This window comes from Muntiacus reevesi, chromosome 2 (assembly GCF_963930625.1).
Source record: "Muntiacus reevesi chromosome 2, mMunRee1.1, whole genome shotgun sequence".
Classification (NCBI taxonomy): domain Eukaryota; kingdom Metazoa; phylum Chordata; class Mammalia; order Artiodactyla; family Cervidae; genus Muntiacus; species Muntiacus reevesi.
The window spans coordinates 108506113-108519137 of record NC_089250.1 but is presented as its reverse complement, the minus strand read 5'-3'; the positions used below and the strand labels follow the sequence as shown (position 1 = coordinate 108519137).

The window sequence follows — 13025 nt, the reverse complement described above, 5'->3', positions numbered from 1 at the left end:
TCCAGGCAAGAATACTGGAATAGGTTGCCTTGTCCTGCTCCAGAGGATCTTCCAAACCCAGGAAACGAACCACGTCTCCTGTGTCTCTTGCATTGGCAGGCAGATTCTTTACCCACTGAGCCATTGGGGAATCCTCTTATATAGGCATACCTTATTTTATTGTACTTTGCTTTATTATTCTTCACAGATGTTGTATTTTCTTTTTACAAGTTGAAGGTTTCTAGTAACCCTGAGATGAGCAAGTCAATGGGTGATATTTTCTAGCCGCATTTGCTCACTTTGTGTCTCTGTGTCACATTTTGTTAATTCTCACAGTATTTCAAACATTATTGTTTTATTTATTATAGTGATCTGTGTTGTTACTAATCTAATCATTTTGGCTTTTTTTTTTAGTGAAGAAGTGAAGAAGTATTTTTAAATTAAGACCTGTACATTGGTTTTTGAGACATTGCTATTGTACACTTAATAGATTACAGTATAGTGTAAACAGAACTTTTATTTGCATTGGGAGACCAAAAAATCCATGTCTTGCTTTACTGCAGTTATTTGCTTTATTAATGTAGTCTAGAACCAACCTGCAGTATCTCTAAAGTAAGCCCATATTTCAATTTTACCTCAATAAAGTTGGATACAAAATCTTTAGAATAATGCAAGAAGTCTCTTGTGTTCAGTATGCAAAAATTTAAATCCGTGTACTGATTAATGAGCCAAAATATGGTTCTTTCTATTTTCAGATGTTAAAATACAAATTATTTATTTATTTAAGAGAAAAATCAATTTATCATGTTGTTTCTTAGGAGAAAGTGCAGCTTTATAAAAATCCGTAATTGGAGAAGGAAATGGCAGTATTCTTGTCTGAGAAATCCCATGAAGGGAGGAGTCTGGCAGGCTACAGTGCATGGGGTAACCCCTAATTCTATCTTGGCAATTTTTAATTTTTCCTCCCAAAGAGGCACTCCTCAGTCATGTGAGCTTCGACTCCAATGAATCTGGACTAATCCCTGACTCAAGATACTTAAGAAAGACTTTTATAGTAATGATGCTCATAGACTTTATATATGCATTGAAGACATACATACCAAATCTTGTACACAGAAAAATGAGTCATCTGTACACTGAAAAGCCAAAAGTAATAGTTCCTATGTGCTGGGAACATGAGAAAATATTTTTTCTCCTTTTTTTTTTTAAAGTTTTCCGTGATTGGGAGAAGTTTTTTCAAAATGGTGGAAAGTGAATTTTATAGAAACCCAGTAAATAATTTTCAAGAAAATTTTAAAAGCAAAAACAAATATAACCAAAATTCCATGACTCCAACAAAACTATTTTAAGTTTTACACTTTCTTTGCTATGATTTGACCACATTCACTGTTTTATAGTTACAACAAAATAAATATTTATAATTTACTTACTAAAAAAAAATAACAAAAGCACTTTACTATTTCATCATTATTAAGAAAGTTATTACTCAATAATAGAATCGTGAGAGACCCATCATCTCTATTTGAAAACCAAATGAGTAATAAACTTTGTATAAGTATCCTTTGAATCAGAAGTCAGGTTTATAGGGATTTGTCTGAAATAAATAATAGGATCAAAGCCCTTATATTCATGAAAAGTTTAAACTTAAGATTGAATGTCTAATAATAATAGAGGATGGATTAATAGATTATTGTAAATAAAAATGGTGGAACTTGGACCCATTAAAAAGATAAGCATTATGGCTTCCCTGGTAGTCCAGTGGTTAAAGAATCTGCCTTGCAACACAAGGGACACAGGTTCAGTCCTTGGTTCGGGAAGGTCTCATATGCTGCAGGGAAACTAAGTCCGTGCATCGCAACTACTGAAGCCTACGTGCCTAGAGCCTGGGCTCCGCAACAAGAGAAGCCACCATAATGCAAAGCTTGGCACCTCATGAGAGAGCAACCCCCATGCTCCACAATTAGTTAAAGCCCAGTGCAAAAGGAGAAAAAGTAATGAAGTATATATACTTAGGAAATAAAATTTTTTAAAAAGATAAACATGCTTTTAGATAATTAAATGCAAAAAAGAAAGCAAAAATTTTGCATATAGCATAGATCATGATAAATTCCAAGTGAGTTTACTAAAGTGAGTTAAATGTGAAGTCTATAGAAATAGAAGTGGCTATTAATTAAATATATGAATTAAGGGAAGACTTCCTGTGCTTGAGAAGAATGAAAGGTATAAAAGATTTAGATTGCCAAAAAATAAAAATCTTCTATACATAGAAGAAACCATCACAGACCAAATTACAATGTACCTAAAAAATCAGGGGAAATGTTTGAATATGTATCAGAACAATGACTATTATTCCTAAAATATAAGCTACTTTATCCTATCAGTCATTTCAAGGTGTTTTTGGTGAATCTGAGGGAAATAATATATCATAATCAAAAGGTTATAGGCTTTGATGTCAGGCAGTTTCCAGATTAAATTCTGGAACTTCCAGACTAGCTGCCATTTACTGACTTTGGGCAAGTGACTAAATTTCTCTCAACTTTATGCATTAGTAAAATGGAGACAGTATTTGTTTCCTATAATTGTTTTACATATTAAAAGAGATAAAATACATAAAGCACTAGAGATATAGTTGACACACAGACATTTTTATTTATTACTTTTATTATATGCATATGAAGAAGATTATTCAAATTATTCTTAGGAAAAACTTAAAAAACATGAACAGATACATGTGATAGTCTGTTAAATGAAAAAGGATGTAGAACTACATCCACTATGAACACAACTTTTTATAAATACATAATCATAATTTTTTAAATATATGAAAAATACTTGAGAGGAATCACTTCTGGCTATGCCTGAGTGACAAGGTAGTCAAATTTTCTCCCCCTAGAAGCAACCATAAAGCTCAATACATTGACAAAATGCCATTTCAGCACTCTGGAAATTGACCAGAGACATCAACAAACTGAGAAGTATTAATGCATGAAAAACTGTGGAGTTTGAGGCATTCTTGCCAACATCTGCTCCTAAACCACCTCCTTCTCCCTTTATTCTGAAAGTGAAAGTCACTCAGTTGTGTCGGACTCTTTACGACCGCGTGGACTATAGCACACCTGGCTTCCCTGTCTTTACTCTCTCCTGGGGTTTGCTCAAACTCGTGTCCATTGAGTCAGTGATGCCATCCAACCATCTCACCCTCTGTCATCCCCTTCTCTTTCTGTCTTCAATCTTTCCCAGCATCAGGGTCTTTTCCAATGAGTCGGTTCTTCACATCAGGTAGCCAATGTATTGGAGCTTCAGCTTTAGCATCAGTCCTTCCAATGAATATTCAGGGTTGATTTCCTTTAGGATTGACTGGTTTGATCTACATATTGTCCATGGGACTTTCAAACGTCTTCTCTAGCACCACATTTTGAAAGCATTACATAGATATAATTTATATATGATAAAAGTAGCATAAAGGATGGAGAATAAAATGGAACTGTAGTACAATAAAGTTTCCATTTTTACAAGAATTAAGTTAGGCTCAATGTGCAATAGATTGTGATTAGTTCAGATGCATATTGTGATCTCTAAAGCAACCTCTAAAAAAAGTATGTGTGTAGGTACCATACACATGGGAAGGTCCCCTGGAGGAGGCATGGCAACCCGCTCCAGTGTTCCTGCCTGGAGAATCCCATGGACAGAGGAGCCTAGCTGGCTACAGTCAGTAGGGTCACAGAGAGTTGGATATGACTGAAGCAACTTAGCACTCACTCACTCACCATACTCATGCATAAAAGTGTATATATATATATATATATTTATTTATTTATAATTAAGGCACTTAAAGGAGGAACAGAGGAGCAAAAAAGAAAAGATATATAGAACACAAATAGCAAAATGTCAAATATAAATGTAAGTATTTTAATAATAACATGTGTGAGTAGTCTAAACACACCAGTGAAAGGAAAGAGATTATGAGATTGGATTTTTTTAAAAAGTCGGGATTTGAGAAATCAAATATATGATATCACTTATGTGTGGAATCTAAAAAATAATACAAATGAATTTATATACAAAACATAAACACACTCAGATTTAGAAAATAAACTTATGTTTACCAAAGGGGAAAGGAAGTGAGGGGAGGGTTAAATTAGTAGTATGATATTAACAGATATAAACTACTGAACATAAAATAAATAAACAACAAGGATTTACTTCAGAACACAGGGAATTGTTTTCAATATCTTGTAGTAATCTATAATGTAAGATAACCTGAAAAATGTATATAACTGAGTCACTTTTCTTTCTTTTTTTTTTTACTGAGTCACTTTTCTGTATACCTGAGACTGACAACTATAAATCAACTATATTTCAATAAAAAAATCAAGATTCAATGATATGCTATCTATGACAAATACATTTTGACTTAAAGACACATAAGTTGAAGTAAAAGGATGGAAAAGATATACTATGCAAATAGGAACAGAGCTAAGTGGCTATATTTATATCAGACAAAATAGACTTCAAGATGAGTAATATTACAAATATAGCGTGGCATGTCAATTAATCAGGAAGATAGGATTTGTAAATTATAGATTATTATATATAATACATGCGTAAATAATAAATGTATATACGTCTAACAGCAGAACCTTATGCATGAAGGCAAACTCAACAGAATTGAAAGAGGTAATAGGCAATTTGGCAGTTAACATTTAGAAATTTCAATATTCTACTCAATACTTGGCAGAACAACTATTTAGAAAATCTTTGTTAAGCATAATTTATGTTTAATAATTATGTTTATAATTAATAATAATTTAATAAGCAAAATTATTTTAATATAGAAAATCTACATTAAATATAAACATAATCTTTATTAAACTTACCATATGTGTGTATGTGTGTGTGTTCAGTCATGTCTTTGCGCCCCTATGGACTGTAGCCCACCAGTCTCCTTTGTCCATGGGATTTTCCTGGCAAGAATACTGGAGTGGGTTGCCATTTCCTCTTCCAGGGGATCTTTCCAACCCAGGGATTGAACCCATATCTCCCGCACTGCAGGTGGATTCTTTACTGCTGGGCCACCTGGGCTTCCCCAAATTTACCATGTGAAGTGAAGTGAAAGTCACTCAGTCATGTTCTGACTTTTTGCAACCCCATGATCTGTCCATGGAATTCTCTAAGCAAGAATACTGGAGTGGGTAGCCATTCCCTTGTCCTAGGGATCTTTCCAAACTTACCATACAACCCAGCAAATCATTCCTAGGAACCTACCAAGAGATCTGAAAACCTGCTTTAACACAAAGGCATGTATATGAATGTTGATAGCATTATTCACAATAGCTAAGAAGTCACAGCAATTAACACCCACAACTAGTGAATCAATAAGCAAATTGTGGCACATCTATACTAGGGAATCAGTTCAGTTCAGTTCAGTAGCTCAGTCATGTCCAACTCTTTAAGACCCCATGGATTGCAGCACGACAGGCCTCCCTGTCCATCAATAACTCCTGGAGCCTCCCCAAACTCATGTCTATTGAGTCAGTGATGCCATCCAACCATCTCCTCCTCTGTTGTCCCCTTCTCCTCCTGCCCTCAATCTTTCCCAGCATGAGGGTCTTTTCAAATGAGTCAATTCTTCGCATCAGGTAGCCAAAGTATTGGAGTTTCAGCTTCAACATTAGTCCTTCCAATGAACACCCAGGACTGATCTCCCTTAGGATGGACTGGTTGGATCTCTTTGCAGTCCAAGGGACTCTCAAGAGTCTTCTCCAACACCACAGTTCAAAAGCATCAATTCTTTGGTGCTCAGCTTTCTTCACCATCCAACTCTCACATCCATGCATGACTACTGGAAAAACCGTAGCCTTGACTAGACAGACCTTTGTTGACAAAGTAGTGTCTCTGCTTTTTAACATGCTGTCCAAGGAATACTAGGGAATACTATTTAACAATAAAAAGGAATGGACTACAATTAATGTAATATGCCAAAAATCATTGAATTTTATTTTTCCAGAGCAAAACAGGGAGAATTCATTTCCTTGTCTCTTTTGGACTTGCTGCTGAAACAGAACCTTATTTCACCTTTATTGATCATCTGCTTTATTCTGGAGCTTGCTTAGATATTGCCCAGTGAACTCCGTTTTTAATATTCATGGGTTAGCAGTCTTTAGTACCATCCCCTTAGCCTAAACAGAAAAGATCCAAAATTGTAAGTGCTTCATTCTGTTTCAACCAAGCAGAAAAACAGATTTTCATAGGAAGATGCTATTTAGACCTGGAAAGCAGGGTTTTTTTTCCCCCCAAATCATGAAATTTTGACTAGTTTAAATGGGTAAATTGTATGGACAACAAAACAACAAAGCTGTTTTTAAAAAGGAATGAACTACTGATACATGCTGTAACATGGCTAAACCTCAAAAACTTTATGCTGAGTGAAAGGAGACATAAATGACTGCATATTGTGTAATACCACTTACATGAAATGTTTTCTTCTCTAGAGATGTAACATTTGAAAAAATTTGCATCTTAGAATATATGAAATACAGCAATTGTGGTAGAGGTGGCAGAATTGTCAGTAGTCTTTAGTATTCATAATTTTTCTTTAATATTGCCATACTATCTCTTAGCAGGTTTATTAAGGTATAGCTGACATATAAATTGCATATATTTAAAGTGTACAGTGTAAAACTTTTAATGTAGGTTTGCATATGTGAAACTATCACCACAATCATTATAATGAAAATATCCATTATCCTCATCTGTTATCCTTCTCTCCCTCCTCTGTCCATTCCTCCCCTCTTTTTGGGGAGAGGGCAGTCTTATTTCTTTCACTTACCATAAATTACATTTAGATTCATTCTTGTTGTTTAATTATAAAGTTAAGATTCTTTTCTAGTTATTTATCTATCGTTTGAATTTTCCCATGCATAGTTTTACTTTAAATTTGCACTATTCTTCCAATTATAGGTGATAAGCCAGTAGTATTTAAATAGATAATATTTCTTGTACAGAAATAAATTCTACCACTTAAAGTTAATCTGAAATTATGTGTCAAAGTTTAAACACTTTCAGGTACCAAGTTATGAGAAACCATAACAAGCGAGGTTGAAATTTCTCTTACTAGTTTGAAAACGAGGGTAGACAGCTAATTTTCTATGAATGGTTTTACCAGTTCAACAAGTATGGCAAGGCAATTAAGCTTTTTTGCTTCTATTTATCTCTGATTGTACTATACTAAAGTTATATGGAAAACTAAATGATGTTAAAGACTAATGTGCTCAGAGGTCCCTCTACCCTTATACATAGTGAAGTAAGTCAGAAAGAGAAAAACAATATACTATATTAATGTATATATATGGAATCTAGAAAAATAATATTGATGAACCTATTTGCAGGGAAGGAAAAGAGACACAGATGTAGAGAATGGACTTGTGAACACAGGGGAGGGAGAGGGTGGGACAGATGGGGAAAGTAGCATCAGCATATACACACTCTCCGGTGCCAGCAGGACAGCTGGTGAGAAGTTGCTGAGTAGCGCAGGGAGCCTAGTCTGCTGATCTGTGATGACCTGGAGCGTGGGATGGGGGAAGGAAGGAGACTAAGGAGAGAAGGGACATATATATTATTATGGCTAATTTGCCTTGTTGTATGGCAGAAACCAACACAACATTGTAAACATTAAAAAGACTCAATAAGAAAAGGATAAAGTTGTGTTTTTTTTTAAGTTTGTTTCATTTGCCTGTGAGTAATTACATTTTTTGTTTGTTTATTTTCAGACCAAGTGTTTATTTAGCTTGTTCCGGGATACTGGCCATAGTTTGACTCAGAACAATAAAGTAGGAGGAATCAATTCTCCAGTGTCTAAACCAGTTGTTTCTAAGAACCTGAAAGAGGATAAAACAGTCAAAGAAAAGGATATGGAAGGAAAACCTAAGCCTGGGGATGTGGTAGGTTGTTGAGAAGTTGATGATTTTGCTGTTTTTGTTACCTTCCAGAGGCTTGCACTGATTTCTCTTTTGATGAATTGCTTCAGTTTAATTGACATTTTGATGCAACATAATGGTCCTTGCTCCTGCTGTTGTGGAGACCATGTAAGAATTGAATTTTTGATGTGTGCTTATTTTCTTTCAGCAAGTACCTAGTATAAAATCTCAGAGCTCAGATACTCCTTTGGAAATTGAACCTTCCCTTTCCAACAATCCAGAAGGACAGGTAACTACGCATGAAGAGTTTGAAAATTAAGTTTGAATCCATCAGTCCTTTACTAAGCAGGATTGTATCATATAGTGGAAAATGCTCAGGAAAATTCATTTTCTGAGTAACCAGCCCATATTTGCCATGTCTAGCTTATGACCTTGAATAAGGTCATGTCTTTGTCTTGTTGAGACTCTAAAATGAGTGGATAACAGATTAATTTCAAGGTCCTTCCTAGCATTAAAAAATTATGTCTCATTAATTATGCTTATTAAGCACTATTAGGGATGTAGAGATATATCATCTGCAGCATTTATTCATATGCTCTCAGGACACTCAGCACTCTGGTGGGCAAAACAGACTGGTACATAACTAACTGTAAGACAGACACTTGATGAATGCTGCAGTAGAGGTATAAATGAAAGCACTGTGTGGACTCAGGAGTCAGATGAGGCAGTCTCAGAAGTCTTCAGGAATGGGTGGCATCCAAGCTAAGAAGTGAAAGATAAAGAGAACCCTCTGCCAAATGGAGATGGAAGGAGAAGAATTTCAGCATCAGAGAATAACTTGAGTCAAGACACAAAGAAGGTAGCAGAACTCAGGGTATGTCAATTAATTCAGTGTATGATACAGAGAAATGGCAACCCACTCCAGTGTTCTTGCCCGGAGAATCCCATGGACAGAGGAGCCTGGCAGGCTATAGTCCATGGGGTTGCAAGAGTTGGATACGACTTCGCGACTAAACCACCACTACCATCATGATATAGAGAAATGAAAAGAAAGTGGTGGCTCTAGAAGGAGGTGATAAAGAAGAGAGAGACCGAGTTGGGATTTAGAAATGCTTTGAGAAGCTTGCTGAAAAGTGTGGGTTTCATTCTGTGGATGATGAGGGACTCTTAAGCCTTATCTTAGAGATGCACATTTAAGTTTTTAAGTTATGTAGAAATAATACTCATGAGTGTATCAGGGCAATACTCTAGCCAGGATATGGAAAAAAAGAGATGGAAGTTGTGGTAGGGGATTCAGATGTCAGTGTATATGTTTTTCTTATAGTACAGATGAGTGTTAATGATAGTTTAATCTAGGGACAGGGTTGTAGTAAAGAAAGTAAAAAACCCTCAGAGGCAAGGTATGAAATTTGACAACTTTGGGTGTTGAGGAATAAAAGTTAAAAATAACTTGGGTTTCAAGCCTCACTTTCTGGAAAGATGACAGAATCATTAGAAAAAAATAAAGATAGTGGTTATTATAGGGGAATGATAAGTCCAGTTTTGGACCTGATATATTTAGGATGCTGGCAAAAATCTAGGTAGAAATGTCCCAGGTTGAAGTTTATAGATGGTACTTAGGAGGGTGTGAGTGGGAATGTCAGAAGGTTATGAGATTATTTCTGCAAGACTCCTGAAAGATGTTTGCTAGAAGAAAGAATGGCATTCACTTAAAAGAATTCTAGGAATAGTATTGAACAAATTAAACAAGACTTCAACTGGGGTAGATGTTTTCAAGAATAAAACTGAAAACCCTTTCCTGCAAGAGATAACCACTACCACTATTTTTAAAAAATATTTATTTATTTATATACTTATGGCTGCCCTAGGTGTTTGTTGCTGCGCTTGGGGCTTTCTCTAGTTATGGCAAGCTGGGGTTACTCTTTGTTGCAGTGTGCAGGCTTCTCCTTGCAGAGGCTTCTCTTTGCCCTTCTGCATGTGGGATCATTCCAGACCTGGGATCGAACCTGTGTCTAGTGCATTGGCAGTCAGATCCTTAACCACTGGACCACCAGGGAAGGCCCCCCATCATTACTATCTTTCTTTCCAGTTATTTTTCTATGTAAAAAATATTTTAAGTCAAAATCACACTATGTATAGTTAAATATACAATTTTCTCATTTATATTGTGAGCATTATAGTACTAAAATTTTTTCATGAATATGTCTTTTCCTGGAAAGACTAAATTAGAGAAAAATGTCTTTACAGCAATATGTAGAAGCAGGGACTTACATTGTGTTGGAGATTGAACTGGACAAAGCCTTGGTTCCGAAGAGAATGCCAGAGGAACTAGCCAGAAGGTGTGTGGTGATGGTTCTCCTACTTGTTTTGCAAGACAATTTAGGTGACTTCTTTTAAAGGAAGTCATTTTGTCCGCATAAATATAATTTTTCTTGGGTTAATCAGCAGACAGTTTTCTGGGTGTTTTTTTTTGGGGGGGGGATTTTTTTTTAAATGAAGTCTTTTTCGTTACTTTTGTCTTCTTTTAAAAAAAGCCATATATGCCAATTACAAAAATATTGAAAATTTCAAGATCAGCAAGAAAAAGAAATCAACAAGAAACTGTCTAAAAATACCCAGATTTCTTTCTACTCACCCAATGATAACCTTTTTTAACACCTTGGTATTTATCTTTTTGAAATTACTGTAAGTCTCTGTATTACACACACACACACTGCTCTCATATAATATATGTAACTTTTTAGAACTATTTTTATATTGTACCACAGTGCTTTGATTGTGTTTATAAGAAGTTGTCTGTTTCATTAAGGTTATCCAATTTATTTATTGGATAAATAAATTATATATAATTTATATATAATTATATAATTATTCATGGTATCCTTTATTATGGATAATATGGTATAATTATTCATGGTATCCTTTATTATCTATTTTATATATATAAGATGGAGAATAATGTCTCCATATATATGAGGAATCCCTCTACATTTCCTCTCAATCCTCATGCCATTTCCCTACCAACACCCTGCACCCCAGGCCTAAGCAATCACTTATCTACTTATTGTCTGTATAAATTTGCCAACTCTGGGACATTTCATTTAAGTGGAATCATACCAATGTGGTCTTTGTTGACTGGCTTCTTTCATCTAATATAATGCTGTGAAGGTTCATCCAGAATGCAGTGTGTATCAGTACTTCATTTCCTTATTGTTGAATAGTATTTCATTCTATGAATATACCACATTTGGGCAATTTATTGTTATTATAGCATTCTGTAATGACTATATTAAAGTGGAAATCAATTCATATAGCTCCTCTCTTCAGAAGCTACCCGTGACTCCCATCATACTCTGAGTAAAAGTCAGAGTCTGTGATGACCTACATGGGGCTGGCTATGTATTCTGCATGTATTTTCTCCTCATTTTTTTTGGTCTAGCCAAAGTGGCCTCTTGTTGCTCACACATGCCAGGCATACTCTTGCAGCAAGGCCTTTACACTTGCTGCTTGCTTTTCCTGTTATTTCCTTCACCCCAGATATCTACACGACTTGTTTCCTCACTTCTATCAGGTCATACTCAAGTATTATTATCTCAGTGAAGCTTTCCCTGGTGAAATATGCTCCCCAACTCCACTACTCCCAACCTGCAACATAGTTTGGGCAACTATGTTCTTTTTCTGTGTGGAACATATCACTAACATATTTATCTTATTTATTGTCCCAGTCAACTAAAATGTAAGTGCCATGAGGGCAAGAATTTTTGTCTTTGTTTAATACTCTATCCCCAGCACCTGGAAAAGTGCCTGGTGGATAATAGGCACTCAATGTATATTTTCAATGAATGAATAACGCTGTCTCTGGAGAGGAAACTGGGTGGCTAAACAAAGTTGGCAGGAGACCATTTACTATATATTGTTTCATAGCTCTTAAATTTTGAATCATATGGATATATTATCTAATAACATAGATAAAATTAAAATTAGAAGTTATGAGCAAAGTGTAAAATTACATAGAACCTGTTCTCACTTTTCTTTTTGGCCATGCCACGTAGCTTGTGAGATCTTAGTTCCCCAACCAAGGATTGAACCTGGGCCACTGCAGTGAAAGCACCAAGTCTTAACCAGTGGACCCCCAGGGAATTCTCTCATACATAGAGCCTATTAAAGAAAAATTGGATTTGTGGATTTTTTGGTAAATTTCAAGACAATATAGTATACCTAAGTAGGAATCTGAAACTATAAGAAGGAAGAACTATAATTCCATTTGTGTGTGTGCTCAGTCGCTCAGTCTTATCTGACTCTTTGCAACCCCATGGACTGTAGCCTGCCAGGCTCCTCTATCCATGGGGATTCTCCAGGCAAGAATACTAGTAGGTTGCCATGCCCTCCTCCAGGGGATCTTCCCAACCCAGGGATTGCACTCAGGTCTCCCACACTGCAGGCGGATTCATTACCAAGTAAGCCACCGGGGAAGCCCCTAATTTCTTTTGGGTTCTTGTAAGAACTCGTGAAAATGGAAGGTAAAAGTTTTGGTGTAAGTAGTTTAACAGTGATAAAATGTATTTTCTTATTCACTGTAAAGTTTTTTTATTCTACTGTAAAGTTTGATATATTTACTGTAGCTTAATGCAGTCTTATAAATTATGACCAGGAGTATACTTTTTATCCTTATTGTTATTCAGTCACTCAGTTGTGTCTGACTTTTTGCCCCATGGACTGTAGCACATCAGGCTTCCCTGTCCTTCACTATCTCCCAGAGTTTGCTCAAACTCATGACCATTGAGTCGATGATGCCATCCTCTGTCAGCCTTCTCCTCCTTCCTTCAATCTTTCCCAGCATCAGGGTCTTTTCAAATGAGTCAGTTTTTCACATCAGGTGGCCAGTGTATTGGAGCTTCAGCTTCAGCATCAGTCCTTCCAATAAATATTCAGGGTTGATTTCTTTTAGGATTGACTGATTTGATCTCCTTGCAGTCCAAGGGACTCTCAAAAGTCCTCTCCAGCACCACAGTTCAAAAGCATCAATTTTTCCTACTGGAGAGGAAAGAAAATCTTTTACTTGTTTGTACCATTTATATTCCCAAAATTTGGTATTTTCAGAGACTCTACCAAAAATCGTAACAGCTACTG

At 35.8% G+C, this 13025-nt stretch overlaps 1 protein-coding gene across 1 annotated transcript in view; it reads left to right on the top strand.

Moving 5' to 3' along the window:
- The window catches only part of CFAP70 (cilia and flagella associated protein 70), an 81195-nt gene that overhangs the window by 28228 nt on the left and 39942 nt on the right, over positions 1-13025 (top strand). Inside the window, exons 11-13 of the mRNA XM_065922567.1 lie at positions 7749-7919; positions 8104-8184; positions 10143-10234. Coding sequence (XP_065778639.1) covers positions 7749-7919; positions 8104-8184; positions 10143-10234 — 344 coding nt within the window. The remainder of the gene's footprint in view (positions 1-7748; positions 7920-8103; positions 8185-10142; positions 10235-13025) is intronic.